At 51.1% G+C, this 27,931-nt stretch overlaps 11 protein-coding genes across 11 annotated transcripts; 5 read left to right on the top strand and 6 right to left on the bottom strand.

Annotated features, from left to right (window-relative positions):
• Positions 1 to 140: 140 nt before the first annotated feature.
• On the top strand, positions 141 to 2,249 carry AUEXF2481DRAFT_109143 (uncharacterized protein). The gene is made up of 4 exons (XM_013487581.1): positions 141 to 493; positions 544 to 1,715; positions 1,766 to 1,856; positions 1,908 to 2,249. Exons 1-4 carry the CDS (start codon positions 214 to 216, stop codon positions 2,138 to 2,140), a joined length of 1,776 nt encoding a protein of 591 aa, XP_013343035.1. The 5' UTR covers positions 141 to 213; the 3' UTR covers positions 2,141 to 2,249.
• A 262-nt stretch (positions 2,250 to 2,511) lies between these two features.
• Positions 2,512 to 4,296, bottom strand: AUEXF2481DRAFT_41094 (uncharacterized protein). Its single transcript, XM_013487447.1, has one exon. The coding sequence runs from the start codon at positions 4,049 to 4,051 to the stop codon at positions 2,687 to 2,689; it is 1,365 nt and encodes a 454-aa protein (XP_013342901.1). The 5' UTR covers positions 4,052 to 4,296; the 3' UTR covers positions 2,512 to 2,686.
• Positions 4,297 to 4,881: 585 nt separating this feature from the next.
• Positions 4,882 to 6,004, top strand: AUEXF2481DRAFT_30480 (uncharacterized protein; the record flags this gene model as incomplete). Its single annotated transcript, XM_013487395.1, has 3 exons — positions 4,882 to 4,884; positions 5,154 to 5,231; positions 5,294 to 6,004. The coding sequence occupies 3 exons, from the start codon at positions 4,882 to 4,884 to the stop codon at positions 6,002 to 6,004; spliced, it is 792 nt and encodes a 263-aa protein (XP_013342849.1).
• A 572-nt stretch (positions 6,005 to 6,576) lies between these two features.
• On the bottom strand, positions 6,577 to 7,663 carry AUEXF2481DRAFT_89745 (uncharacterized protein; the record flags this gene model as incomplete). Its single annotated transcript, XM_013487524.1, has 5 exons — positions 7,289 to 7,663; positions 7,167 to 7,235; positions 6,867 to 7,115; positions 6,702 to 6,810; positions 6,577 to 6,644 (listed from the first exon to the last, which is right to left on the bottom strand). The coding sequence occupies exons 1-5, from the start codon at positions 7,331 to 7,333 to the stop codon at positions 6,577 to 6,579; spliced, it is 540 nt and encodes a 179-aa protein (XP_013342978.1). The 5' UTR covers positions 7,334 to 7,663.
• A 471-nt stretch (positions 7,664 to 8,134) lies between these two features.
• On the top strand, positions 8,135 to 14,026 carry AUEXF2481DRAFT_66476 (uncharacterized protein; the record flags this gene model as incomplete). Its single annotated transcript, XM_013487492.1, has 2 exons — positions 8,135 to 13,903; positions 13,964 to 14,026. The coding sequence occupies 2 exons, from the start codon at positions 8,135 to 8,137 to the stop codon at positions 14,024 to 14,026; spliced, it is 5,832 nt and encodes a 1,943-aa protein (XP_013342946.1).
• Positions 14,027 to 14,585: 559 nt separating this feature from the next.
• Positions 14,586 to 15,813, bottom strand: AUEXF2481DRAFT_30477 (uncharacterized protein; the record flags this gene model as incomplete). Its single annotated transcript, XM_013487394.1, has 2 exons — positions 14,586 to 15,246; positions 15,305 to 15,813. The coding sequence occupies 2 exons, from the start codon at positions 15,811 to 15,813 to the stop codon at positions 14,586 to 14,588; spliced, it is 1,170 nt and encodes a 389-aa protein (XP_013342848.1).
• Positions 15,814 to 17,646: 1,833 nt separating this feature from the next.
• On the top strand, positions 17,647 to 19,179 carry AUEXF2481DRAFT_30476 (uncharacterized protein; the record flags this gene model as incomplete). Its single annotated transcript, XM_013487393.1, has 2 exons — positions 17,647 to 17,884; positions 17,939 to 19,179. 2 exons carry the CDS (start codon positions 17,647 to 17,649, stop codon positions 19,177 to 19,179), a joined length of 1,479 nt encoding a protein of 492 aa, XP_013342847.1.
• Positions 19,180 to 19,672: 493 nt separating this feature from the next.
• On the bottom strand, positions 19,673 to 20,126 carry AUEXF2481DRAFT_5986 (uncharacterized protein; the record flags this gene model as incomplete). The annotated part of the gene is made up of 2 exons (XM_013487342.1): positions 19,673 to 19,998; positions 20,054 to 20,126. The coding sequence occupies 2 exons, from the start codon at positions 20,124 to 20,126 to the stop codon at positions 19,673 to 19,675; spliced, it is 399 nt and encodes a 132-aa protein (XP_013342796.1).
• Positions 20,127 to 20,470: 344 nt separating this feature from the next.
• Positions 20,471 to 21,585, top strand: AUEXF2481DRAFT_30474 (uncharacterized protein; the record flags this gene model as incomplete). Its single annotated transcript, XM_013487392.1, has 2 exons — positions 20,471 to 20,972; positions 21,035 to 21,585. The coding sequence occupies 2 exons, from the start codon at positions 20,471 to 20,473 to the stop codon at positions 21,583 to 21,585; spliced, it is 1,053 nt and encodes a 350-aa protein (XP_013342846.1).
• Positions 21,586 to 23,424: 1,839 nt separating this feature from the next.
• Positions 23,425 to 24,207, bottom strand: AUEXF2481DRAFT_66604 (uncharacterized protein; the record flags this gene model as incomplete). Its single annotated transcript, XM_013487503.1, has 3 exons — positions 23,425 to 23,742; positions 23,799 to 23,994; positions 24,047 to 24,207. 3 exons carry the CDS (start codon positions 24,205 to 24,207, stop codon positions 23,425 to 23,427), a joined length of 675 nt encoding a protein of 224 aa, XP_013342957.1.
• Positions 24,208 to 25,955: 1,748 nt separating this feature from the next.
• AUEXF2481DRAFT_279996 (uncharacterized protein) lies at positions 25,956 to 27,108 on the bottom strand. The gene is made up of 5 exons (XM_013487580.1): positions 26,904 to 27,108; positions 26,813 to 26,840; positions 26,468 to 26,665; positions 26,264 to 26,398; positions 25,956 to 26,211 (listed from the first exon to the last, which is right to left on the bottom strand). Exons 1-5 carry the CDS (start codon positions 26,969 to 26,971, stop codon positions 26,053 to 26,055), a joined length of 588 nt encoding a protein of 195 aa, XP_013343034.1. The 5' UTR covers positions 26,972 to 27,108; the 3' UTR covers positions 25,956 to 26,052.
• Between the last annotated feature and the right edge of the window lie 823 nt (positions 27,109 to 27,931).

Below are 27,931 nucleotides of genomic sequence, written 5' to 3'. Positions count from 1 at the left end.
ATACCGTCGACAACTGAGGGGAAAAAGTTATTGCATGCTCGTCGACTTACGCCTTGACCAGTAAAGGAATGTCGAAGCGTTGCAGCTCAGGGATGGCTGTGACTGGCGGCGTCGGCAGTTCCCCTCAATCTCCTCAACCTCGAATGCTCCTTCACCGTCATCGCGAGAGGAGAAGCGACGATCTAACCCTTGGTATTGGACTGAGAGTAGGTAATGGGGAAGAGTGGCATGTATACAAGAGTTGCAGACGCCCCAGAGGGTGAAGAGCCTCTGTCATTGCCTCTCGCCTCACAGAAGCAGCGCATGACAAAACGCTCCCTATTTGGTCTTCAAATACTCCTATTCATCGGTGCTGTTACATTCTTCGTTATGCTATACAAATCCTTCGCTTTTGGCACTGTCATCGGATGTGCTGGTGGAGCTGGTGTCTCTTCTTCGAGGACTTCTTCGGGCATTCCGCAGTATTACCAGACGAAGCCAGAGCTGTTTGCAGGTGGGTAGCTGTCCATAAAGTACTTCTCAATCAATGCTGATGTATCAAAGGCCCAACTCCGACTGGCATCGCTCCTTTCTTAGCACAAACCAATCCTGCTCCCTTTGTGGGCACATCTTACGTCCCGAGTAGTCCTTTGGAGACACAGGTCCCTATCGCTGGCAGCAATGGCTCCAATATTTTCCAACGTATGGGTCAACTTTCGCCTTACTTCCCCAATCCTGTTGGGTTCGGCGTAGACGAATACTCGCTACCTCCTGGAGCCGAGATTGTCCAACTGAACATGCTGTCACGTCATGGGTCTAGATATCCTACGACAGGGTCCGGCGCTAACAAGTTCGGTCTAAAGCACGAGAACAAGACTGGAGATGCGAAGTACACTGGCGAGCTCTCTTTCCTCAGCGACTGGAGCTATCAGTTGGGTGCTGAGATCCTGGTTCCCATCGGCAAGCAGGAGCTCTTCAACTCGGGTACTCTTCACTACTACCAGTATGGCCATCTTTATCCCAACAACGGCTCCAAGATCATTGCCAGAAGTACGACTCAAGATCGCATGACCAAGTCTGCAGAGTACTTCCTAGCTGGTTTCTTTGGACTCGAGTGGCCTACTAATGCTACACTGGTGCTTGCCATCGAGGAGCCCAATGGCGTTTGGAACACCTCATTGGCCGGCTACTACAACTGCGATAATAGCAACAACTTCCGCAGCGCTGGTGGTAATAACGCTACAGTCGAGTGGTATACCAAGTATCTTGCCGATGCTACCGCACGTCTTCAGAAGTTTGCACCAGGCTTCAACTGGACAGTCGAGGACTCGTATAATGCACAATCTCTGTGTGCATACGAAACAGTGGCCTATGGATTCTCTCAATTCTGTGGTCTCTTCACATATGAGGAGTGGGAAGGATACGAGTACAGTATCGATATCCAATTCGCTGGAGGCAATGGCTTCCAATCGCCAACTGGTCGTGCTATCGGTATCGGATATGTGCAAGAGATCTTGGCTCGTCTCCAGCATCACACGATCAATTCTCCAATTGCACAGATCAACGTTACCTTGGATAGCAACACAGAGACGTTCCCTCTTGACCAAAGCCTCAACTTTGACTTCTCACATGATACTAACATCATGAGTATCTTGACTGCTTTTGGCTTTACTCAGTTTGCTCAGTTCTTGCCTTCTGATCGCATTATTCCTCACGAGTTGGTAGTTTCGCATTTGGTAAGCACGAATGCCAACTATCATTTGCAAGCCGATGCTAACAGAAGTAGGAACCATTTGCTGCCCGCCTCGATATCGAGATCGTTAATGCTCCTTCTCCAGTCAAGGCCTCGCGTAAGAACGAGGACCTCTACGAAGAGGGTAAGTCATGTCCATCAGCCCGTAAGTGACCATGCACTGACAACACCATAGGCAAAGCGACCAAATACATTCACTTCATCCTCAACCAGCGTACCATCCCTCTGCATCGCAGCTTCCCCGAATGTCCAGAGCGTGACGATGGTTGGTGCGAACTCGACACTTTCCTCGCCGTGCAAAGCAAGAGTTTCGAGATCTCACAGTATAATTGGAGTTGCAATGGCGATTATCCTGCTGTGCCGTACGGAGGTATCACGAATGGGGTGCCTACGCAGTCTGGTTTATAGATTCAAGGACAAAACGAGCGATAGTCTCACGCTTTAGCTAAATATCCCATCATGTACAAAATTTAGACCATCTCTTCATACACCATATATGCCATCCATCACTTTGGTCACCAAAAAGTAGCAAACAGAAACCCTCCTAGCTGCCGAGTGCTAAGAGGGGAAGAGAAATTACTGACATTCCTTTCTTCATAATTTGTGTCGGGTGAGGATTACTGGGACCTCAGGCGGGAATCGACCAGGAGAGCTGGCGCAGGGAGCAGGAGACACGAGCTCGACTTTCCCAGTGCGCCAGAGAACTCGCTCGATACTACTGGCTCAACTTTACATCTATATGATATCTAGAGTTAGAGTGCAGGGGTTCGATTCTGGGAGGAAGCGAATTTGGATTTGTTTGTTGTTTCTTGTCTTTCCTCTAGGAAATCGACTAGAGAGGAGGCTATGTCTCTGGTAGTACATCTCGACGATACAGTGGTCAGCACACACGCCTGAGAGTGTCTTCGATGGATACGTTTGGAATGGTAAAAGTAGTGATCTCATAATGTGTACCTAGAACTCTGCGATGTGAGTGCCAATGTCACGCTCGCGAGCGATTCTCACTACTTCATTGCCAACAACCACATCCATGAGACCCAGTCCAACAATCTTTGCAATGACATTACCCTTGCAAAGCCATTCCCTCAAGCCCGAATCGTCAGAAACTTGGATGCCATCGCCCTTGTTATCGACATCTCCCTTCCTTGCTGCATCGGCAGCGGCCTTTTCGGCCTCACGCCTCAGCATTACCAATTCACCAATCTCGACCACTTGGTCGGGCTGCACATTTGCTTGGATGAGCTCGCCGGCTTCCTGTAGACATGCCTCGACACTGTCGACAATGATTGCTCCACCCTCCTTCTGATGCTTGTGGAAGTGGCGATGTTCGTGGTGAGGTGCTACAGCGCTCTTGATGATATCTGGATGCAGCTCAATCATGTGTGGCTTGTATGAACCGATGAGAGCTATGTAGCGACCCTTCTTACGGCCCTCAGGGTTTAGTAGATAGTGAGGCGGGAACAGTGGCTGCGTGCTTGGAGTCGTGCAAAAGATGATATTGGCACTGCGAACATACTCCTTCAGCAAACGAGTATACTCGGCATGACCGGTGGTGAGGATGCTCGTCTTCGTCTTGCTACCGAACTTGTGGCCTAGTGGATTCTCGAAGTCTGGGTCATCAGGGAACGGGTTGTACAACTTCATCAACATCTCCCGTGCTCTGTCAAACGAGCGGTTGATGATGTTGACATGATGAATTTCCGAGCCACGGAGGAGTAGAGCTAGGCGAACGTGCCAGTACGCTTGCTTTCCTGCACCGAAGACAGTCAAGTCATGCACCTTGTGTCTTCTCTTGAGAAGCATACAGCTGGTCAAAGCAGTGCGGAAGGCTGTAAGCTCCTCAGCATTGATCAAGGCACTAGGATTACCTTGACGGTCGAAGAGAGTCAATGAGCCGCGGGGCGCTGTAGGTGGCTTGGACTCCTGAGATATGGATGGAGCAAGTGTCGATCCAGACATGGAAGTAGGCCGAGACTTGGAGCCGCTCGTGGAACTCGTTTGTGTCGACTTTGTTGATCCGATCGAAAGGCGTTTGAGATCTGGAGTAGTTTCGGGCTTCTTGACTGAATCTAGAGTGATGACTTTGACACCCATGCCGGAGCTGCTAGATGCCGGCATGAACAAGCTTGTCGCTCCATCAGTTCGGTCCATGTGTATTCTTTGAGGTTGATAGGCTGAACAGCAGCCATCTTCCTCGCCAGCTGTGGAATATTGATGCAAAGCATCGGCAAGAGATTGCTGGATGTCGTCGATATCCTCGCTGGTAAGAGAATGCAGTACTCTTTGCACATCGTGATCTGAGAGTACGGTGACAGGCATCTCGATGGTGTCGAGTAGTGATAGCAGTTTCCGACCAGATGGAAGCAGAGCTACAAAGAAGAGGTACGATGTCGATGATGCGATGACAACACCAAATATGAGCAGTTACGAGTGTTCGGCAAGAATGCTGTCAGTGGTGTTGATGCTTGCTTGTGGGCTGATAGTTTTTTGTTTATTCTTGAGTGTCCAGAGTGTCTTGCGCTATCTGGTTACACGATGTTAGATGAATGCACAGCAGGTACGGCATATCTAGATAGTAAGCAGCTCGGCAAATCACGGTTCAGGAGGGTTGGGCCAGCCTTTCCCGCCTGCCTTCCTGACATTTTGCCGTTGGTTTCCCGCCTCAAGCTGCCAAGAACAAAACCATTGCTAGAAGTCATGAGGCATGCTAAACGTCTTGTTATGGATGTCAGGAGGAGAGTCGCTTGCTTGTAGATGAGAGCACAGAATCTTGATGCTCCTGTATACTCGAAAGGTGTGATGTTAGCAGAAGAGTGATTGCTCTGCCCAGTAGCATTGCTTGGCGTTCGCTCTATCAAGTATAATCATGGTCTGGCTTCTTAGACTGGTAGAAAGTATTTGGTACTCCTGTAAGTTCAGAACCTGCGACTAGGATGAAAGAAGCAAAAAGTGGTGTGCAAAGTGACTGAGCAAAAGTGATGGTTACCCAAACAGGAAGGGATGATTGATTGGTCGGATTTGCCGAGAACTTTGTTGGTCCAAGCGCAACGCACACGAGCTTTTTCTTCTGCTTCGACATTGCGAACTTCTTTCCTTCTCCAGCCGCGACAGAACCAGTCAACCACCGTCCAGTTCGACAATCATTCAAAATGGTAAGCTCGCATCACATTCTCGGACCTTGAAGCGCTGTCGTCTCTGCAGTGCAATGCGCCGATGCGCCTTGCAAATCTCGCTTGCCTGCGAGCGCAGCAACTCAAGATGATGTTCGACATCAACATCTATTGTAGTCGATTCTTCCTGAAACATGGAAGACGGCAATGACCAATGGCTTGGGCTTGTGACTGGAGTAGAAATACTCGTCAGCGCAGCCCTTTAGAGTCTAAGCAATGAGCATTATGCTGATTTGCTTTCTCAATGATAGCCTCCTAAGTCTGGAAAGAAAGTTGCCGCCGCCCCCTTCCCCCAGGGCAAGGCCGGTGTCTCCAAGAAGAATGCCAAGGTGAGTTTGACAGTATCCTTTCTCTAACCACCCGACACCCTGTGTGCTGACATGGCCTCCAGAACCCTCTCATCGAGAGACGTCCCCGCAACTTCGGTATCGGTCAGGACATCCAGCCCCGTCGCAACCTCTCGCGCATGGTGCGCTGGCCCGAGTATGTCCGCCTTCAGCGTCAGCGCAAGATCCTCAACATGCGCCTGAAGGTTCCCCCAGCCATCGCCCAGTTCTCCCAGGTTCTGGACCGCAACACCGCCGCCCAGGCTTTCAAGCTCCTCAACAAGTACCGCCCTGAGACCAAGGCCGAGAAGAAGGAGCGCCTGACCAAGGAGGCCACCGCCGTCTCCGAGGGCAAGAAGAAGGAGGATGTTTCCAAGAAGCCCTACACCGTCAAGTACGGTCTCAACCACGTTGTTGGCCTCATTGAGAACAAGAAGGCTTCCCTCGTTCTCATCCCCAACGATGTTGACCCCATTGAGCTCGTTGTCTTCCTTCCCGCTCTCTGCAAGAAGATGGGTGTCCCATACGCCATCGTCAAGGGCAAGGCCCGCCTCGGAACGGTCGTCCACAAGAAGACCGCTGCCGTCCTCGCCTTCACCGAGGTCCGCTCTGAGGACAGCTCCGAGCTTTCCAAGCTCGTCTCTGCCGTCAAGGAGGGTTACATGGCCAAGACTGAGGAGTCCAAGCGCCACTGGGGTGGTGGTATCATGGGTGCCAAGGCTGTTGCCAAGCAGCAGAAGAAGCAGAAGGCCCTTGACAACGCCATCAAGATCTAAGTGCATTGATTGTCACTTTACATCTGGCGTTGGCTGCGGACTGGGATTCTGGTGGGAAACAAAAGCTTTTCGAGTTATCTTCCAGCACCAGAATGACAGTTTTGTCGTGCTGCAAAAAATTTCTTTAACGACCATTCGAATGATACCCTTTTCCATTTTGTTACAAGTGATCCATTGCTATCATTGTCATATGCGCCACCCTCTTCTCAAGTGATTCATTGGCGCTTTTGATGGCAGTAGTATATGATTATCGTTGTCGTCTTCTGACATCGCTCTCGTATCATGCCCCACCACTTAAGTTTGTCGTCGTTATAATCCCCTGGCTATGTACAGTGGTCATACCTATCTCATCTGATGCCCGTTTCCTCCATCTTTTTACGTTAGCCCTGTTGCTGCGTGGCGGCACGGTCCTCCTCGATGGGCCTTTGGACGTGCTGCAGGCCTGCCTGATGTGGCTGAATCGGACCTCACCACAACAATTTGTTTCAAGAGCTGAGAGCTGTGAGGGATTGCTGTTGCCATATTGATTCCAACGTGGTCTTTGATCCAAAATCAATGCTGGTAAAGCATTCTCAAGACTTCTGAGCTGTCTCGAACCACTTTTTTACAGCGTTGGTGCCATCATGGGCAGCGCGGAACACTGCAGGATATATGAGTTAGTCTCTCAAGAAGCATTCTGTTGGGAGCCAACACTTACATTGTCGTTCTGTCTCATCCAACCCCCTTGAAAAGTCGGCACCCTCACCCAATGCACTTCGTGAATTTAGCGCTTGATCTGATATTTCGGCTGCACGTTGTTTAAATGTCTGTTCAGATGGATGTGAGAAAGTGATCAGTCGAGAAAGCAGAGATAGATACTTACGTCAGTCAGAATGTCAACCATTTCTTCTTCCTCGAATAGTTCTAACATGCGAGCACCAATGTTATAGAAATGTTGCGCTTGAGCTCGTAAATCTACCGTCTTTGGATCTGCTTTTAGAGCGTTCATCACACGTTGAGACAATGCCTGAGGCAGATCTAGTGTTGCCAGTGAGGAGTTTCCAGAAGGATTACTGACAGCCAGCATCTCAGCGAGCCAGAGTGGTAGCTCGAGCTTAGAGCCTTGTTTTATCTGAAGGAGTTAGTGGGTTGAGCTCTTGGAAAGAGGCCGAATCAAACGCACGTCTTCTCCTGGGTTGCCCTGCAGATATCCCATATTCGGAACCGAGAGCTCGAATGTGCAAGGAACTTTCTTTTGATCAGTCAGTGTGAGTTAATCCATGGGAGTAATTATCTTCTCCTTACTTGAGCGTCTGTCAAGATTGCATCAATGTTGTAATATGAACCCATGATTGCTGTTTTGCCAGTGGGCCTGTAGGGAAAATAATCAATGAAGATGGTAAAGCACGACAGAAAGAAGACCAGATATCCAGAAACACGGAGCTGGGTCAACTTCCAGCACAAAGAGATCCCTAGCAAATGGTGATCGGAAAAATAGTATTGAGTATGCACGGAGGCTGCGTGCGTGTCGTGCTACTGCCTGGAGTGAAAAGTTATATTTCAGACGATATTCCCCAGCGGAACAAGTCGTTCTTTTAGTCAGAGATTTCGAAGAGTCCTAGGATCGTTTCTGAGAGGGCTTCCAACTTGCAGATCAGTCAAATATTGTCGTCTAGCTGAGTGGTAGATGGTAGACGCGTCGAACGCGAACTCGTAGGTAATGGACGGAGATTAGGGCGACAAAGGCCGTGGACTGACTCGGTGCAGCAGAGCTCCGCTTTCAGCATCGGGCAACGAGACAACCCAGAACGAGTGCACAACATCGCATCCATCAAGGGGGCGATTTTATTATCTTTTCTAGAGGCTCGTTGCACAAGCAGATCCCGTGCAAGAAACTGCACCACTTCCACTCCACTCCCCCGGCCTAAGACTTGGAGAAGGTCTTCGTGTCGTGTGAGCACACTATTGTCGACATCGACGTCAGCACCGCAGCGCTTCGCCCATCGATGAAGTGCTAGGCTGGCTTCTGGAACACAACACACTATGGGCACCAATACCGACCCAGGCAATCATGCCGCCCATGGCTCGTCTGGCAAAGATACGACCATGCTCGACGTCATCAACGACAGTACACATCCCTCCAGTACCGACATGTCAAGAAACACAACGCCCGATGGTCTCGACAATAGATCAAGTCGAACGCGCCCTCGTGTCTTTCCCTACACCAAATACCTACCCTACGATACAGAGACTCCAGACCAGAGGCAGCAAGATGTGGATGAGATGATCAAACACCTATACATTGCAGTTGCATCGGGCGACTTTGTGCCGGGAGCTGTACACTGGACAAAAGAGATTCGCGGTTGGCTGTCACTCAAGTTCGATCTAAACCGTGAGCAGCGCATCAACCTGACGAAGCTCTACTACGAACTCGCTCTGGCACCTGGTCTTGAGTACACGGTTGCAGAGCGCTTCGCTAGCATGTTCATGGTCTTGACCAAGCGCCGCCACTACCTCAAGCCGATAGATGACCTTGTGCTCGACTGGCGACCTCTATACCAGGAGATCAAGGTCTTCGTCCTCCCCGGCGAGTTCGCCACACCTAACACCTTCTCTAGCAAGCGTAGCATCCGTACCCTCACCAAGATTTGCACCTTTGCCCAGCTCTTCTTCGACCCGCAAGAAATCCCCGCCATACTCGATGAACTCCTCCCCTTCTTCTCCATGTCGCCTTCAGAAAGTGCCTTTGTCGTCATGGGTCTGGTCAACCTCTTCTTTCCCACACACGCCCCGCCGCCGAACCAACCAAAGCTCCAGCCTCAACATTACCTTCCAACCTTCTTCCACCTCTGGTCCATCATAAACCGTTCGACCTTTACCGATCAGCGCTTCCTCGATATGTTCTCAAGACTGTCGCGCGACTGCCTGACGGTTGAGCATGTACCTTTCGGCGAGCACGGCATATATACTGCAGAGCAGACATCAATGATCTTCACCTCCATTTTGAGATTGCTCGAGATCCCCGTCGGTCAAGCCTCATCGCCCTATCACATTAATATTGATCTCGGTGCTGGCTTGTCTGCTCTTCTTGAGCGCGATCCTCGCAAGCATCCTGCTTCCCGTAGCATTGCAAGATGGATCATCATGTCCCTGTCTCCAGCCTGTCTGAAAGTCAAGGATGGTAGATCCATCTTACACCAGCTCGAGGGCCTAATTCAGGGTATTGAGACATTCTTCCATCCCTCCAACACAGGCGCTTGGACCAAGACGCTCTCACAACTTGTCTACTACCTTGCAGACTTTTTTGTAATGCGTTGGAACAGGGAGGAGAGTGGCGAATACAATATGACTAGCGAGCGTAAGTTGACACCCGAACTGCGTAAGCGCTTCGTCATGTGCTTGAGAGAAGTCGTGTTCATGAACATCTACTCAAAGAGTGGCACGGCTGTCAACTACGCTCTGTCTACTCTACAGTGTTTGGCCTTCCTCGAACCCAATCTGATCCTTCCCGGTGCCCTGCAGCGTATTTACCCTGCCATGCAAGGGCTAGTTGAGGTGCACAGAACAACTTCATCCATTCGTGCTCTGCAAATGCTGTCTAGAATTATCGCTCGTACAAAGGGTTTCAGATGTCACTTGACTACTCTCCTTGGCCTTGCTCTTCCTGGTATCGATGCAAATGATCTTGACAAGACCATGAACTCACTGTCATTCGTGCAGGCTGTTTGTTACAACATTCCGCTTCATGATCTTACCAAGAGTGCGCAGACAGATTCGGATGGCGAGCCCATGTCTGGCAGCACTGCCACTGCAGTCGAATGGATCACACAACAAGTTGACCGTTTCGAGACCGAGGGCTCCCTAATCGAGCTGGACTACGAGAATGAGCTTACCGACGAGGACGAGGAATTAATTCTTCGATCATCCACTGCCGGATTTGCCGAGTTTTTGATTGCCTTCCTCGGTCGGGTGTTCACTTTGCTCCAGAATCTGCCCGACGCATCTCGTGTCAAGAGCGGCTCACCCGAAGAGAACGTCGTCAATACGTTGCCAGCGGCTTTTGCACCTTTGCTTGCAGCTTTGTCACCCGAGCTCTATGACATCGCCTTGCAACAGATCGCCAAGTTTGTTACAAACCATGTCGTGCATCAAGCTCGTGATGCCATGGCTTTCATCTGTAACACTCTGGTCAAGGTCTCGCCCAAGAAGGCTCTAAGCCGTCTTCTGCCCGACCTGATCTCAAGTATCAGAACTGAGATCGACGAGAACGGCGCCGGCTCGAGCAGAACATCCGGATCAGAGATACTTCCCCGCGATCGCGCTCTGGTTTGGAACATCAGTCTACTGAGCATGTGCGTTGTCCATGTAGGTTCCGACGTGCTTGACTTCAAGGACGAGCTGTTCGACATTGCTAGTTACATGCAGGATAAGTGCAAGGGCATTCCTCTCGTCCATGTCTCGAACTTTGTCCATCATTTACTGCTCAACTTGACTGTCACATACACCACGGACTACTCTCTGTACGATCAAGCTGATCTCGCCAAGGGACTACAGCCCAATGACTGGGCCAAGCTACCAGATCCGAAGAACTTGAATGTTCAATGGCATGTTCCCAAGGAAGCCGAGATTGAGTTCGCTGTCAGAATATTCGAGTATCAAGGCAAGCGCTCTATTGATGCACTCACTGCTTTGACCAGCGATAACTCGCCCGTCAAGCGTGATGGTACAGGCAAGGACTGGTCAGATGAGGTGTCTCGCAATCTTGTTCTCTTACGTCTGTTGGTCTCGGGTATCTCTTGTTTCTTCCGCTCAGACGATGAATCTGTCACTCCGGTCAGTGGCCATGACACTGAAGTAAACGGCAGCATATTACCCAAGCAAGAGATCCAGCAAAGTCCCACTGATCTAGCCGAACCGGACGATGACAAGATCCGCAAGACTTTCATCTACCCTACCGGCTACCCGCTGAAGACCAGCAGCCCACACTACGAGACAGTGCATAAGCTACGCCGCTTCACTGGTGAGACTTTGCATCGCGTTCATGAGTTCTTGACTCAGCACCAACAAGATGATGTTCTCTGCTTCAATGCGCTCTACACAGCCTATCGCTCTTGGTTCATTGATATCGGTATCGAGCGATCTGCCCATGTATTGGACAGACTGAGTCGTCTTCTGTCGGCGGATATCCACCCTTACAAGTTCAGTGGAACGCGCAAAGCTTACCCACGACCTCTCCTCGCCAGACGTGCAAACTTGTACCATTTCCAAAGATTGAGATACAACGAGTCCCCTCGCGCTGCGTCAGATCTTGACAAGATCCTGCTGCTCGATTTGGCCCAGTCGAGCGTATCAGTATACACAGACATTCGACGCACGGCTCAGACTGCTTCCGAGTCAGCTGTTCAATGTATCATTGGAGCCAAGCCCCTCGTCATTCCTCCTCTTTTGGATGCCCTAGAGGACGCTGTGAACAAGACTGACTTCCCACGTATCAAGGGTGCCGTGTTCTCTCTGCTCTTCGGTAGCTTGGCTCGTCCTATCGAGCGCAACTGGAGGTTCACTCCTAGGCTCATCAGGCTCTTCATCCGGGTGGGAGAGACAGACAAGCCGAGTATCCAGAAGCTTGTCAGCAACGCCAACTTCCAAGTACATTCGATGTGCAGGGCTCTAGATCGCATGGTCATCTTGGACGAGAAGACGGTTGATAGTATCTGGCCGGTCGAGAGCAGTCATCAGTCTCTGGACAAATCCAAAATGGTCGCGACTTCCCTCGAAGATGCAAAGGCGTTACTGTCCCCGAAGCAAGACCGTATTCGTCAACGCAGAATGCTCATAGAAGGAAAGAAGTCTGAACTGTCCTCGGAACTGGTTGTCATGATCAAGGACTCACATTGGCGCAAGGCTCAACGCGTTGCAGCTCTTGTCATTGGTCTTGACTACCGTTACGAGACTATTGCCTCGGATGGTATGCTTGATCTCGTTGTCAAGGGTGTCATCGACTCACATCCGTCACTGCGCGTGCTTTTCGCCAATGCTCTGCTCGCCATCTCTAGTCTGATACAGACAAGATCCATGACTGAGCACAAGTATGAGAACTACCTTCTCGACAAGCAGTTCCCGCCTGATCGCATGGTCGTCGAGACCAAGTCAGACGACCCAAACTGGACTAAGCAATACCTGGACGCCTTCTCGCAGCCTGAGGTAGAGTACTATGTCGATGCCGAATATCCTGGTTGGCTTGTCTGGGACAAGGTGATGCGTGTGTCGAAGAATCATGCTGTCGACTTGGATTACGATCAGGTCGAAATGGATACTCGTAAGCGTATTGGCATGCACATTGATCGTCAATGGATTTCCGTGTTCTTTGATTACATGAAGCAGGAGCCCCGTGACAATCAAGATCGATTCCGCACCACGAACTGCACGGTCATGTCTTGGATATTGGATCTGGTCATGGTCGGATTGACACCGGCAACATTTGACGACGTTGTCGATCTCACCAAGGCCACTTTTGGCGATGGTAGCGATAAGCATCAACACCGCGCCACTGCAGAGATCATGGGTGCTTTGATCAATGCTGCTGAAGACTGCCAACCCAAGGTGAAGGAAAAGGTCTGGGAGTTTGTCTTCCCTCTTCTCGAGCGTGTCTTCCAGGATGGTCTGACGCCCGAAAACCTTTCATACTGGAGCAGTTTCCTGACTCTCACTGGTTGCGCAAGAGATCCTCGACGATGCTGGCCTCTCGTTGACTACTTCTCAAGCTTCAGATTGGACATGTCTACCAATGCTGCTTTCAAGGAGAGCTCCAAGATCACTCTTCTGCAGCTCGTCATCGGCACCTTTGGCTGGCATTTCCAGAACGAGAAGCCTATCCTGGAAGATTTCTTGAAACATCTCGATCATCCTTACAAGGGTGTTCGTGAGAACATTGGTCACACATTGTCATCAATCTACCGTAGTCGTTACTACGAGGGATACTCGGATGTCACGACTCTGATGGAAACTCAGAAGGCCGCGTCTTCCATTGGTACGCGGCCTTTCCAAGCAACAGATGAGTTCCGCGCAACCATCAAAGATGTCTTTGATAGACTTGAGAAATGGCGTCAAGAACGACCTCCTGGTATCCAGACTCCGACACCGTACACACAGGCCAGTAAGACCGTGTTGTACTGGCTAGAATCGACGGTCAATAACTATGACTGTACCACCCTTGTCGAGTTCTTGCCCGATCCTTTCATGCAGCAGCTCTTGAACATGATGGACGTCAAGGAAGACCCTGAGCTGCAATCTCATGCATGGAGCGTGTTCAAGCAGTTCCCCAATATTCCTCACAGGAAGGGTGAAGACGAGGCTCTCGCAAAGAGTCTTGTCGAGATTGGCAGAACTAGCCCTGCCTGGCATCAGCGTCTTCGCACCTTGATCAACATCCAAGTGCTCTACTTCCGCTATCTATTCATCATGGAGTCGCCGCGTCGTGAGTATCTACTTAATAGCGTCAGAGACATGTTGCACGACACACAGCTTGAAGTCCGTCTTGGAGCTGCTCAAACCATTTCCGGCATGATTCGCTGCTCACCCGTCGAATTCCGCGACAAAGTTGTTACAGACTTGAAGAAACACTTTACACAGCTGCTTCTCAATAACCCTCTGCCTAAGCGCGGCAAGAACGCCGGGCCTCCCGGTACGCCTACACCTGAACAGAATCGCCTTGATATCACCCGCCACGCAGCTGTTCTTGGTCTTGGCTCGCTTGTGCAGGCCTTCCCCTACGCCAGTCCACCTCCACAATGGCTTCCTGAGATATTGGCTACGCTTGCCATGAAAGCCGCTAATGATCCTGGTGTCGTCGGCAAAGCTGTCAAGACGATCCTGAGTGAGTTCAGAAAGGTCCGCCAGGATACCTGGCATGTAGATCTCAAGGTAAGAACGATGTCTACTTATACAACTCATATGAGCATTTACTGACGTTATGATCAACAGGTTTTCCAACCCGAACAGCTAGAGGATTTGGAAGGTGTTTTGTGGAAGAGTTACTTTGCATAGAAGGGGGTACGATGGAACCCATTTTCACTTTTCAAGCGAGCTTATGCATTTCTCGTTTTCGGGCTTGCTGCATCATTATTGCAAGATTCTCCTTTTTCTTGTCTCACGTTGCATGAAAGAAAGGGTAGGCTATCCATGTAGACAATTCGGAATCAAGACTTTTTTTTGTTACATGGGTTCTCTCGAGGATGCCACGGATGCGAGGCGAGGAGTCACTGTGTTCGATTTGTGGGTTGATGGACTCGCGGCGTACATCGACTGTCTCGCCACTGGAGAGGCGATGTTGGCGGAGGTACTGTGTGCTGTGTCTCGGAACATCCATGCCACAAGCGTGTCTTGGGTAGCAGGGCCCCTCACGAGCAGGGCGTCCCAATTTGGCCACCGCTGTGAAGGAGCTGAACAAGCACAACGCGCCGCTCGAGGGACGACTTGCACATGTCAGCGCCAAAGGAGTAAAGCGTAAAGGTAAATTCGGTCGAACAAAGTCTATAGTACCATGTAATCGAGCAAGTCTAGTCTAGGATGGGATTACGGTGTCGCTACATCGCATGCTGGTACTTCAAAACCAAGTCAGCCATTTGCCGTGGATGAGTCCTCGCCACAGACTGAGTGGTACAGGCCACATGCGCCAGTATCCGAGATTACGACCTGCTTCGCCCAACGGTGGCAGAACAAAGCAACACCACGCCATGAACCATAAGATGTTCAACATCACGTATACCGATTTCGGCGTACCGAGACGACGTAAGATTATCGAGGCAGCCATCTCTATTGCGAACCCGACTGGCTGTAACCAGAAGAATGTCGCGATCCGCAGACGAATTTGATTAGCTGACTCAACTGCAAACATTGGATCTCTGGGTACGAGACCGATATGCACGATACCAGACAAGAAGAATGTAGTCGCGGCTAGCAAAACATAGCGAGCATAGCTACGACGAGACAAGTGCAGCAAGTCTGAAAGCCAAACTCCCGGGCTTGAGCAGTAGAATCTCAAGGTCTGATGCCAGTAACGACCCCAGAAGTTACGAACTGCACCCAAGCTTGAGGTTGTAAACATGGCTCTGAAGCTACCAAAGAAAGTTGGCCAGAGATGTGGACTCCAGGCATCAGGGAGGTAGCCTGCCCAGTGCAACGCTACTGGCACAGTGCAAGGCAACTGAAACTGCTGACCTACTGTCGCCCAGACCTGAAGTGCCATAATGGCAGAGCGAAGCAGTCTAGGCGGCAAGATCGTGACGAGTCCGGATTGCGGCAAAGGCGAATCAATGCTCACACCGAATGGAATCATGGGAAGGCGAGCCGATCTTCCAATCCACGAATCGCATCGTAATGATCAGTGTTCCGATCCAAGGTAGCCTCTCATTCCAGTTGCTAGGGTATGACTGCTCGACATACCGCGGTGTCGTAGATTCATCCTTGACGCTAATGTTGGCACTGTTGCCTAGTAGCGGTGTCTGGTTTCCCTTCGCGGTGGCTGGCTCGGACCTCTCTGTGGCGACTACTCTGCGGAAGTGCCGGCGCGGATCGTTGAACAGGAGCAGGTGATAGCTATGCAACAGCATATCGAATGAGATGACATCTATACCGCCCATAACGATCCAGGCATGTATGAGGGAAGCTGTGATGATGGGTAACGTGATCGCACATAGTGCCTGCTTTGAGATGACCCATGGCGGTATCGCGAAGGCAATTGGGAGTATTACCAGTGGAATGAAGTAGCTCAGGCTTTGCGGTCCAGGCACAATGCGATTGACCAGCTTATCGTATGTCAGCGCCGTCGCCATGCTATCTCTTCCGAAAGGTGGTCAGTCTGTTGGCCATCTTGGTTGGTCACTCAAGAAATGTGTCCATCAGCGATTGCAAAGCTAGGCTGTCATGTCGTCATGGAGTGTATCCAAGAATTATATGCACATTTTTCAAAAGACCTGATCTGATCGAAGACAGTATCCATTTTATCATGGTCGTACGAACAAGAAGACAGAGCATCTATGCTTGCACCAGAGTACAAGAAAATGGCGCAACATCATCTTCAGTACCGATTCTCGCCTACGAAGCCCTGGTGTCGGACCACCCACTGTACGACGACTCACACCAGTCTGACGAGAGCCTCAGCAAGTGAGCCTCAACGACTCAGCAAACAAGGAAGCAGAAATGGTGGGGAAATGGCATGAAATTCAAAGATCGATTTTACGATTCGGTAATGCATAGAAGCTTCGAGCCTTCTTCCACAAACGTCTCTGCGTTTTAACGTTGCGGCGATACGGACGTAGCATGGGGAATGGGCGGGAAAAAGCTGTGTACTTCCATACCGGGACGGTCTCATGATGCGCTCGAAATGGACAGGCGCTCCCACCTTTGTGACTCTCACGCGACCTTTGGCTTGGGCGTTTGCAGGCAACCACGATCATGATCAATGGCAAGGCTGCCTAAAAACTCGGCCCGCCTCAAGACCTGCCTAGTTGGTACGAGATTGCAAAAGACAGCAGACAACAGGTGGTGGGTGTCAAATTTATTCAACAAGCGAGAGGGAAGGGTAATCGGGAGGAAACAAGTGGACGATGAGCTGCAGCTAGGGAATGGCTGGACAGGGTCAGTGAGGGTCTCGACGATTCGGAGATGGTGGAATTCGTCATGCTTGGAAGTTGGAAGGAGGAGGAGGCGGTTACTCGAATTTCAGTCGGAAGGCGGCTTCGGACGCCCTGGTGACTCAGTAGTGGAGGCCCGGGGAAGCACTTTCGCTGCCTTCCCTGCCTCTTGAACACTTATCGACTCATCGCAACAATGACAGATCAAATCAAGAAGAACATCCACGGTGCTGCACGCGAGTAGAGAGAGCAAAAAACACGTCGGGTCATCGCGCGAAACAGAGAAATCTCGTAATCTATTCGCGGTCTCTCTCCACGCGGTGAAGAAGATCAGGTCGCCTTTGCTGCCTCCGCTTCTCGCCCTCGCCACTTTGCCTCTCCGCCGCGCCCAGTCACCTTGAGTCACCAAGTCCACCTGGTTGATCATCCGCCTATATCCTCTGTTGTTTCGACCCTTTCTCTACCTGCAATACCTTCTCTCATCTTTGTCCGAGAGGTCTTTGTCATTTGTGTTTCCGAATACCCTCTCTTTGACTCTTCTCCGCTCTACCTTAGCCTTCACCTGCCTTACTCCACCCAAGCTCCTAATCGCCGCTTAAACCCTCCACCTACACCACAACAACCGACTACACCTTGCTCCAACAAAATCACTGTCACTCTGGTCCTGAATCTGGCGCGTTAACCACCAACCTTTACTGTCGCCTCTTTCTTCGCCGCACCAGGCAGCTATGCTCATTGGGTCTTCGCTTGTTATCACTCCAGTCGCTTCTTACTCGAAATCTATCACCAAACCTCAAGAGATGGCCTTTTACATGTGGTAAGCCCTGACAGGGCCCAACCGCTGTCAACTCCTGCCGCACTTTCCTAGACGGAAACAAAGTGCCCTAGGAGTCATCATTTGAACGCTGGTGCCTTCGCGTACTAAAAGCTGACTGGAAGACTGCTCTTCTGTCATATCACAACGGTTTACTCTTCCCGGATACCTCTACTCTTTGTTCCAAACACAACCACACATACCACATACCCCACAATATGGATTTCGCTCCTACATATCTCTGTCGTCGCTCGATGGTCTCCCAAGAAAACATTAGAGTCCACGACAACCTCCACACACCTCCCTCTTCTCAGCCCTCGTCCCAGACTGACTGCAAAATTGTACCTCCCGAACAACGTCGCAATCCTCGCCGCAGTCAGGCAAATGTTCTCCTAAAGCCTCCCACTCTTGTACGACAAGAAGAGCGCAAGGCTACCTTTGTCGATGGCCTCGTTGGTACGTGTCGATCACCGTGATATACTGCTCGAGTCCCCGGCTAATCCCTCTCAGACTCTGCCGCCCAAATGGTAGAAGTCATTTGGCCTTTGTCGGTCGCCCCTTGCAAGCCTCAGGCTGGTGGCGTCTTGTCCTTGCGCAGGTATATTGAGGAAACCCTTCGCAGATCTAGAACAAGTTATTCTACCTTACAGGTGGCTTTGTACTATCTTGTCCTGATTATGCCTTCGGTTCCCAAATCTGATTTTACCATGCAGCAATCGGTTGACTCACCGTCGGTTCGATCCCTGCAATGCGGCCGTCGCATGTTTCTTGCATCCTTGATCTTAGCATCAAAGTACCTGCAGGACCGCAACTACTCTGCCAAGGCATGGAGCAAGATGTCGGGCCTTAAGGTCGCTGAGATCAACCTCAACGAACGTGCTTTCCTTGCGGCAGTCAACTGGAAGCTTCATATTCCTGACCATCTCTTCAAGCGTTGGACTGATGTTGTTCTGCGCTACACCCCTGGCCAGGCTCCTCCACCATGTGGACAGAGCTTCTCTTCCGAGCAAGAATGCTGGAAGACTATCATTCCGCAACTAACTCCAGACTTGGAGTTTGTCGCACCTACTGCAGCAGAAGCTGTTGTTAGCACACGAGCAGAATCGCCCGTTGCAACATACGCATCGTTGCCATCATTTCTCGAGCCCCAGACAGAAGTCAGACCTCGCACCCCTGTGCTCGGCCTCAGCTATCTTCCCACTCCTCGCTCTACTCCTCCACCTGCCGTCGCTCCTGCAGCGAGCGTTGGCAGTGCCGAGATGTGCAGCCTCGGTGGCAAGTTTAGTCGTCGCTCATCATTTGGCAGCCAGGTTTCTTCTGTGCTAAGCCCAGCAGCCTCGATGGTGTTTGAGGCATCTCGATCGTCACCTGCCTCGTCAGTGTCATCCACCAGCTCATACCAGCAGGACGGCATGGTCAAGATTTCATCAGTGAAATCAAAAACTTCTTTTACAGCATGGCAGTCGCAATTAACCGCGTATGACGCTCAGCCTCAGGCCAGCCGACCGGTCAAACGCAGTCAAGAGGAAATGTCTGACTCGGAAGAATATGAGGTTCGAGGACCTCTCCAATCGACAACATGCTCGCTGCTTCAGCAATACGAGGGAAGCAAGACATTGCCTATTGTTCTTGACGATGAGGACTACACCAGCACTAGCATGGCAGCAGAAGTCGCCAGTGCACAGGCAATGAGCCAGCCTACATGTATGAATGCTTTCGAAGAGGACAGAAAGCGTAGGCGCGTGGCATAAGATGGCTGTAAGCAGCCATGGGCTGACCGGGCTCTTGATTGCGGCGCAATAGTCGGCAATCAAGGAAAGACCACGGATCAGTACCAAATGAATTATTTGAACCCAAACCAAAAAGCATGTCCTTTGACAAAAGCTTTGATGAAGTCATTTTTTCTGCTTGATACCACATGGAATCGGGGAAGGATTATTGGGGAAGCTCTTTTTACTGAGCAGGCGAACGTAAGGCGCAGATAGCTGAATATTGAATGTACAGAGTCGGATTTTCTCTCTACTTGATGACTCATTGCTGTCCATGTCTCTCAAAAATGTGGTAACGTTATCGAATGAAGTTGGTGATCGAAGGCGGATGGCCATGCGGCGAAGCTTGACCTTCTCTCTGTGGCCTTGTTTAGGTCGCGGTATAGGTTAGACTCTCGATTTGACCATGATTGAGCTCGGCCTTTGTCGAATGGGATATATAAAATGTGTTTCTCTCCAGCGCAGAAGCACGCTATCATTCATCTCTAGCCTCTCTCTTGCCAAAAGTGTATGCCAGACCACCACTGACAATGTTTGCAGCGCAAAGACCCAGAGTAAGACCTCTGATGGCGCCTCTAGCACCAAACTTGCTGGTAAAAGCTTGCTTTCTCCTCCTCGCGACGACCAAGTATGCAGCACTCCACGCAGAAGTGACACCAGCAGAGTCGACGGGGAAACCGTTCAGGTTGAGGTACGAGGAGAAGAGCAGGACGGGGACGAAGAGCATGGGTAGCTTCTGGAAGGGACGGAAGTGTTGGGCGGTGATGAGGGTTGCGAGGGCGGTGGGAGGGACCGAGGACTCTGTGAGAAAAGTGTTAGTGAGGTGGATAGGAAGAGGAAGAGGAATTGGACGGACCGCCCCATGCGCGCATGTAGGTGAGGACACCCTCTTTGGCCTCTGTGGTTGCGTCTTGTCCTGGCATGGGCATGATGTGTGGTGTGTGAATTGGTATAGTGGATCAGATGGAGCAGAGATGCAATGCAATGCAGGTGGAAACGGCAGGTGGAAATGCCGTCATACTCGGGCCCCAAAGCCAATCGCTTGCAAGCCCAAGAGCCGCGAGTGACCCTGACCTTGTCCTGCCCCGTGTTGCGCCAACGAGAGCCGAGTCAAGTCTGGCCCGCGACGCTGATAGAGGCCAATTATCCACTTCAATCCGCGACCATCTGTTCACATATACCAACTACCCAAATCAGTCGACTAGACTCTCCGACACTCCCTCAGGGGCTCTCGCCTCTCTCTCTCTCTCTCTCTCCTTCCAAACACATCACCATGTCGGAAAAGCGCCAACACCATGACGGCAGCAGCGGCCGCGCCTTTACCGTCGACCAAAAGGCCGCCGTCGTCCGCGTTCGTAAATGCAGTCCGACAGCTTTCTACGACATCCTCGGCCTCGAGGCCACAAAAACATCAGCAACAGAATCAGACATCAAAAAAGCATATCGCAAACTCAGTCTCCTCACACATCCGGACAAGAATGGCTATGATGGCGCAGACGAGGCTTTCAAGATGGTCGCTCGTGCGTTTGCTGTGCTGAGTGATGCGGACAAGAAGGCCAAGTTCGATCGCTTTGGAGGTGATCCGGATAGCAGGTTCCAGGGTGCAAGTTCCAGCTCGGCGAGTCCCTTTTCTGGGGGTGGTGGTGCTACGAGGAGGGGACAGGCTGGTGGTATGTTTGATGATGAGATTAGCCCTGAAGATCTGTTCCGTCAGTTCTTTGGCGGCGGCGGTATGGGTGGTGGTGGTTTCGGCGGTATGGGAGGTGGTCCCTTTGGTATGCTCTTGTTCAACTTTCACAAAACTTCTGCCTGGTCACGTACTAACCAGCAACAACAGGCGGCGGACTTTTCGACGGCCCGGGCTTCGTCTTCAATATGGGAGGAGGTCCCGGTGTGCGTGTTCACCAGTTCGGCGGCGGCGCACCACGACGACGACCTCAACCACCCAGAGACCCAAACGCTCCACCACCCTCAATCCTCCAATCGCTACAATCTCTCCTCCCGCTACTCCTCCTCTTCATCTTCCCCCTTCTCTCTGGCCTCTTCTCCGGCGCTACGCCCTCGGGCCCCTCGGTCCGCTTCGAGTCCGTATCTCCCTTCACGCAACAAAAGATCTCCAACTACAACCACCAAATCCCCTACTACGTCGACCCACGCGAAGTCTCGGATCTCACGGCGCGGAAATGGAGAGACTTGGACAAGAGGGCGGAAACCATTTACGTGCAGCAATTATCGAATGAGTGCGAATTGCAACAACAAAGGAGGACGCAAATGTATCAGCAGGCTCAGGGTTTCTTCTTTACAGATCAGGACAAGATGCAAGAGGCCAGAAGGATGGAAATGCCTTCTTGCAAGAAGTTGAATAAATTGGGCTACAGGACTGGATGAGCAAATATGGTATCTTTGCTAGACATCCATCCCTGTTTGATTGTTCTTTCTCTCATCATCTGCCGTGAGGTATAGATATATCCACTTCTCCCTTCTCCTCTGCATTGCGTCTTGTTCAAGCGTCTGCGTTCCGCGTCTTGTTAGACATGCCGAGCTAAACACACTCTGCACGCTGCACTTCTCTCCAAAGAACACATCTCTCTATTCACGACTATCTTCTTATCCCTCGGCCGCTTGTTGTCAGCTCTATGCATCCAGACTTGATCATTCTCGACAATTCTCATGCCTTTTAGGCCAGACTGTTCTGCCAGTACATGGCCGCACCTTCCCATGTTGACTTTGCATCTTCCGCAATGCATCTTCACTACACTTTGGATCATTATCTCGCTGTCTCTTGACTTAGCTTCACTGTATTCGGATCTTGACTCATACTCGACCATTTGTACTCTCCACTCTATCGTCTTGTCTTTGTGCATTCTTAGCTTTACACTGCTGTTCTGCCTTGAGCATCTTGTTCCAGTGCTGTCGTCATAGGAGGATTTGCATCGTCCCATGTCAACTTACTGAGGGAATCACCCTGATCACAATCACAACTCTACTTTTCTCGCTCTCGAGCCCTCTTCCTACCATCACAAATTCACTAGATGTGACTCTCCAGCTCTCCAATATGCCAGGTGTCACTCTTGACCACTCGGCTCTTCATGACGGTGCCACACCACATTTACCATAATTCCAATCCCCAGATTCCTCTCCGTCATGCATCCCACCAACCACCTCTGACGACATATTCAAAACCACAAACCACAGGTTCCACAGACACGGTAACCCCAAACCTTGCTATACCTTGTGATGATGTTCTCTTATTTCCCTCCATGTCTATAAACTCATAAAACTTCCACCACAGGGTCCACATTCTTTATACCCGGGGAAACAATGTCACTACCGCAGTCTGGTCAATTTGCCACAGCCACGCGGTAGCTGGCGGAACAGAAGTGAGTAAGGAAAGTTCTATACCTTTTGTAAACACCCGCCTCCTCCTCGGACTAGCAATCCTCGGGGCTCTGCTACCACCGTGTTTCTTCCTATGACTTCATATGAGAAAAGAGAGAATCAAAACTGGTACAAAAGTAATCCACTGATGGAAACACCTAGGAGTTGCGAGGGAGTCTAGATGTTGGTTGGAGAAAGCTCGAAGGGGGAGGTAAGGGTAGGTAGAGTTTATCCCCCTCCCCCCCCCATACGGGAAGAGTTGTGGGCTCTGTATCTCTCTCCCAAATGTTAATTGCGTCATGCGTCATTGTCAAAATGTGAGAAACTGATTGAAGCTAGGAGTATCTCGACGTCAGATACGGGAGGTGCATGTAGAGTGAGAGTGAGAGTAGACGTAGGGAGAGGAGAGGCACATGCCAATTACAATATATGCAACAAAGAGGTTGACCAATAATACTATCTTCCCACCTCCTTAGGCATAGAGAATCTCATCGGAAGGAGCAACAAGAAGCACCACACTCCAAGAGAAGAAAAGTGTATGTAAAACATGTTCATCTGTAAGAAGAAAACAACAAAGACAAAGCGGAGCGAAAACCCATGCTCGACGCCCTCGAATAAAAACCCACCCCATCCCATAAGTAAAAATCAACCGTTTTCCAGTATTTTCTAAGAGGAAACTCCTGATGAACGCCGTCGCTGTGTTGGAAAAGGGAACAAGTACAAAAGAAACATGCATCCTTGATGCAGGACCGATCAGATTTAAGTGCCTTTTGTCGTAATCACCGTAAACGCCATGTAAAAGACCGCAACGGCCAGAACCATTACGTGGATGGGTGTAGAGGTTGGTCGTCACCTGACCGATATGCGAGCAGTCTGGTCAAGGTGCTGTTCATCCTTCGATTTGATGGCAGCGACATCCTCGTAGGTCGGGATTTTAGTCTGCTGCTTCAGGTGCCAGAAGCCGTCGTTGGGCTCTGGTGGCGGTGTGGGTAGCCAGCCTTGTGATTGTGCGATGGGTAGCACGATGCTAGGATCAAAAGATTTGATGAAGCGCATGTCGTCGTCGCGGCACTTGGGGTATGAATAATCGCGGTACTCGGCAACAGCTGGATCGTTCTGGATGTATTGTGTCTTGCGGAAGCAGGCCGTGACACAACCAGTGCGATGCTGTCCTTGAATTAGCATCACGTGAATACGAGTATTAGACGATGTGGTCAACGAACCTTGCCACGATTACAGTGGATGAGAAGAGGGTGATTGTTGCGATTCAGGACGACGGCAAGAGCAGTTGCCATTGTTTCTGGAGTAATGTTGACCTTTCCGTCTTTGTTGGCGGGTATGTGGATCTGATAATGGCGAATGTGGTTCTGCTCCATGAAGGTAATGTACTCTTCTGACAGAGGCTCGGGAACCAGGGTGCTGTGCGGCAAGTCAGAAAGCGTGAGGTTAGACCAGCAGAATCAAGACGTACAGAATGGTTCTGATGTTCAGGCTGTTTATGAAGTCGAAGTTCTTACTGGTTGGGTAACCACTTCTGTAGATGGAGTTTGTCTCGACGGCACCGAAGTTGACCGGCGGGACGTACATTCGCAAGCGTCCTGGGAGAGGGGCGATGCTGAGTTTCGGATTCATGTTCTCTTGAGCGGCCATGGTAGCCTTGTCTTGTTTGGACACTGGTGGATCGAGTCAGTGCCGGTACGGAACGACAGACGGAGCGGTAGTCACACCTTTCACGTCGCTAAGGCCGCCGACGACGGGCTTGAGGAGCGTCGAATCGCTGAGCGACTCGCGAGCCTCGATGTGGTTGAAGGCAGGGTCGATTCTGGCAGGCATGTTGAAATTGGGAGAAAGGATATGTCGCGTGACAGTCGTGTCTCAGGCGAGTCTTTGCGGGCGTGGTGAGTAGAGGATAGTATGGAATTGCGACGGTCGGTGTCTGCGGTCGGCAGCAGGCGCGTAGAAGTGCTGGATGGACAGCTGCTACAGCGTCAGAGGGCAGTCCAGCGTGAAGCTGTCGTCGCTGGTGCGCACATACCGTGATAGTCAGACCATCACGAGGAGCCGATGAGCGACATGGTGGGGTTGGTGTTGATGCGGAAGAGGCGCATGTTGACCGGGGTGTGGGTGTTTGGAGGTGTGCAGGTGAGAAGGGAGGATGTCGTTGTTCAGGAAGTGGAGTGAGTCCTCCTACGGAGACGAAAGGCTGAAAGGGCGCCGCTTGGAAATACGTGCGGTGGAGTCGGTCGGGAGATGGTCGAAATCGGGAATATTGCTCCTCGCTCGAGGCTAGAGCCCAGAAACTTAGTCTGAAGCGGCGTCCGGCCCAGCTAGGCCCGTTGACGACTTCCCATTCCCATTCACGTGCCCTTTCCTCAAGAATTTCCACAAACTCGTCATCGCTCGTTGCTGCCTTCGTCCTTTCATGCACGAAACCATCATTGTTCATCCCGACTTGTTCCTGCTCTGCCGTGCGCAGTCGACTCACTCGTGACCATGCATGACCCAAATGCTTTTACGACTCATGCGAAAGTGAAAGTGAAAGTGTGTGGTCCTGCGTCCGCCTACTTTCACCAATCTTCTCCATTGGCTCGCTTGCCCGCACTCTACTTTGTCCGCGACCCTTCGTATCCCGGTAGCCAGTCTTTGTCTCTGAATCCAACTCTTTGACTCCCGCAAAATGTTCCTCTCCCACAGCTACAGTAAACTAGCCAACCCCCTCTTTTGTGTAAATGTCTCGAGATCCTCACGCCTTTGCCATCCATCCCGCCTGTCATTATTGCCCAGATCCAAACATGGGGAAATGTTGAGCAGATCAACGTCTGATCGTCTGTCCTGTGCCAAACTCTCTCGTCACCCCCAGCCTTGTCATCTAAGCATACACCTGATCGCACCGTTGTAATTGCACGTCATCGTCTTGATATACCAAGCCCGCTCTCGTGCAAAGAAGAAAGTAGTTCATTGACGCCTATGACAAAATATTACACCGATCTGAATGCGCAGTGCAGGTGATTTGGAAAAAAAAAACAGTGACCGACGGGAAGCAAGGGGGGGATATGTGGGTAAAGACCTGAGCGACTTGTACTGAGAAAAGGAAAAAGACAAGACGTAGATGTGCGTGAGCCGAGCAAGACGAATGATCAAGACCATCGGTGCCATGTCCTCGACCAACTTTGACATTGCTCTGCGTGCATGCCTTCTCCATCCCGCTCGCTGAATAGTGGGCAACGTGTCTCTTGTGGTGCGGAAAATGACAACCAAGAAACTCCAATCCGAACGCCGCCATGTTGCAGAACCAAGGTATAAATCTGGGGGATGTGCAAGTCTCTCAGGCCTCGAACTGCTTGTTATCGTTCAGTTGGCAAAGCAGCAGCCGTTTGAAAGACGCGACATGGAAAAGAGCGCTTCGTCCATGGTCATGAAACCATGTTTTGTTCTCCATGCCTTGAGGGGGTTGATCGCGTAGTTGGGCCTGCCCGCTTACAGGATCAGGCACTTCTTGCGGCTGCTACTCCTCTCCTTTCTTGAGGTAAGGGCAGCACGAGTGGCATGCTCAAAGACCTCACGGACACCCTCGTTGGTCTTGGCCGAGCACTCAATGTACTCCTTGGCACCGATCTTGTCCTTGACTTGTCTAGCCTGTGGTATGTGTGAGTTTTGGTTCACGTCTTAGTCAAAGAGTTAAACGCACCTGCTCCTCGGTGACGGGAGTTTGCGAGGTCTTGTGAAGCTCCTCGATGGTCTTCTGGTCGTGTCTGAGATCCTTCTTACATCCAACGAGGATGATGGGAAGACCCTGGCAGAAATGCAGGACCTCGGAGATCCACTATCAAAAACAAATCATGTCAGCATGCAGCTAGGCACGTGAGGCGGCAGTTCAAGATATGCGGCGTACCTTCTCCTGGACGTTGTCGAGAGAGTCGGGGGAGTCGACAGCGAAACAGATCAGGATGACGTGCGAGTCAGGGTAGGAGAGAGGGCGAAGTCTGTCGTAATCTTCCTGGCCAGCGGTATCCCAGAGGGCGAGTTCGACGTGCTTGCCATCAACCTCGACGTCGGCGACGTAGTTCTCGAAGACGGTAGGGACGTAGACCTTTGAGTAGCTATGTCAGCACATCGGGTGCACAATACTAGGGAATGCTTATCGCGGCCGGGCGTGGGAGGTTGGCGGGGAGTGCGACGAAGAGGGGAAGCGGGTTGAGCGACGACAAAGAGCGAAAGGGGTTACGGAGAGACAAACCTCAGGGAAGGTACCCTTGGAGAAGACACTGTCGACAGCAAGTCAGCAAGGCATGATCAACAGACGACACACAGACGGCGCTCGTTCTTACATGAGAAGACAGGTCTTTCCGCATGCACCATCACCAACGATAACGAGCTTGCGACGGATTTCCGCCATTGTGGAGAATGATCAACAAAGAGACTGTAAGGTATTGAAAAGTGAGCAAGTTGACCAGGAGATCAGGCCAAGGCGCAGGTGGAATGTTATGGAGATAGGGTGTGAGTCGGCAACGGTGATGTGATGTTGGCTGGCAGGCAGGCGACGAAGAGGAAGGAAGCGCACCTGGCTGGAAGCTGGACTTGGCACAAGCGTTGACGCGGACACGGTTGTTGGGGTTTGTTTTGGCTGCAGAGAAACAACACACGTCCTTGTTTTCCGTCCTGACTTGCTTATGTCTCTCTATCTTGTCTTGAGATGTGAACACAATGTGGCAAGAGAGCAGACAGGCAGGCAATCACGTCAAATGGTCCGGTCGACGAGTATCAAACAGCGAACAGGGGAACGTGTCATTACACAGATTGCGCAGAGTAATTATTATAACGCTAGCACAACACCACGGCTCCCGCGGTATTCGAAGGGGGGCCTTCGAGAAATCCTCCATGCCATGTCTTGCGTGGCTTCGACATGCACGCCTTGTGTCGTTATCGCTGCACTGCCTATTTGTCCTTCTTCTTCCCCCGTGTAGCGCCTGAGTGTCTGAGTGTACGGCACCTATCCTGCCTGTGACGGTCACTTTCCTGCGCCTCGTTCAACACTGCATCCACGACGCTCGGATCACGTTGGATAAATTAGCTTTGTTTTGTCCAAAATGCGCCGAGAGGGCATGCACTGTCGATGTCTACCGTCATGAGCCACATGCTGTGCCACAGCAACCCGAATCATCATGCCTCATTTCCATACGTGTGTCTGTCACCGTATTGGGTGATGTTTCGGGAGTTCATCCGAGGAGTCATGTCGGCCAAGGGCATAGTCTCATCTAGGAACACTGAATGTTACCAATCTCCTTGCTGCAGATTGCGATTCGATGAAAAGAGTTATTCGACCTGAGGAAGGCACAAGGCGTGATGCGATCAACCA

Source organism: Aureobasidium subglaciale, assembly GCF_000721755.1.
Source record: "Aureobasidium subglaciale EXF-2481 unplaced genomic scaffold scaffold_13, whole genome shotgun sequence".
NCBI lineage: Eukaryota > Fungi > Ascomycota > Dothideomycetes > Dothideales > Saccotheciaceae > Aureobasidium > Aureobasidium subglaciale.
The sequence above is the reverse complement of the archived record's forward strand: the minus strand, read 5'-3'. Positions and strand labels throughout refer to the sequence as shown.

What these genes read in the sequence shown, in the direction of transcription:
- AUEXF2481DRAFT_41094 (XM_013487447.1), bottom strand. Translation starts at nt 4,051, where the DNA reads ATGCCTGTCACCGTACTCTCAGATCACGATGTGCAAAGAGTACTGCAT.
- AUEXF2481DRAFT_109143 (XM_013487581.1), top strand. Translation starts at nt 214, where the DNA reads ATGGGGAAGAGTGGCATGTATACAAGAGTTGCAGACGCCCCAGAGGGT. An exon ending in GAAGCCAGAGCTGTTTGCAG is followed by an intron (nt 494 to 543) that starts GTGGGTAGCTGT and finishes GATGTATCAAAG; the next exon opens with GCCCAACTCCGACTGGCATC. An exon ending in AGTTGGTAGTTTCGCATTTG is followed by an intron (nt 1,716 to 1,765) that starts GTAAGCACGAAT and finishes TAACAGAAGTAG; the next exon opens with GAACCATTTGCTGCCCGCCT.
- AUEXF2481DRAFT_279996 (XM_013487580.1), bottom strand. Translation starts at nt 26,971, where the DNA reads ATGGCGGAAATCCGTCGCAAGCTCGTTATCGTTGGTGATGGTGCATGC. An exon ending in GGAAAGACCTGTCTTCTCAT is followed by an intron (nt 26,841 to 26,903) that starts GTAAGAACGAGC and finishes TGCTGTCGACAG; the next exon opens with TGTCTTCTCCAAGGGTACCT. An exon ending in CCAAGGGTACCTTCCCTGAG is followed by an intron (nt 26,666 to 26,812) that starts GTTTGTCTCTCC and finishes AGCTACTCAAAG; the next exon opens with GTCTACGTCCCTACCGTCTT.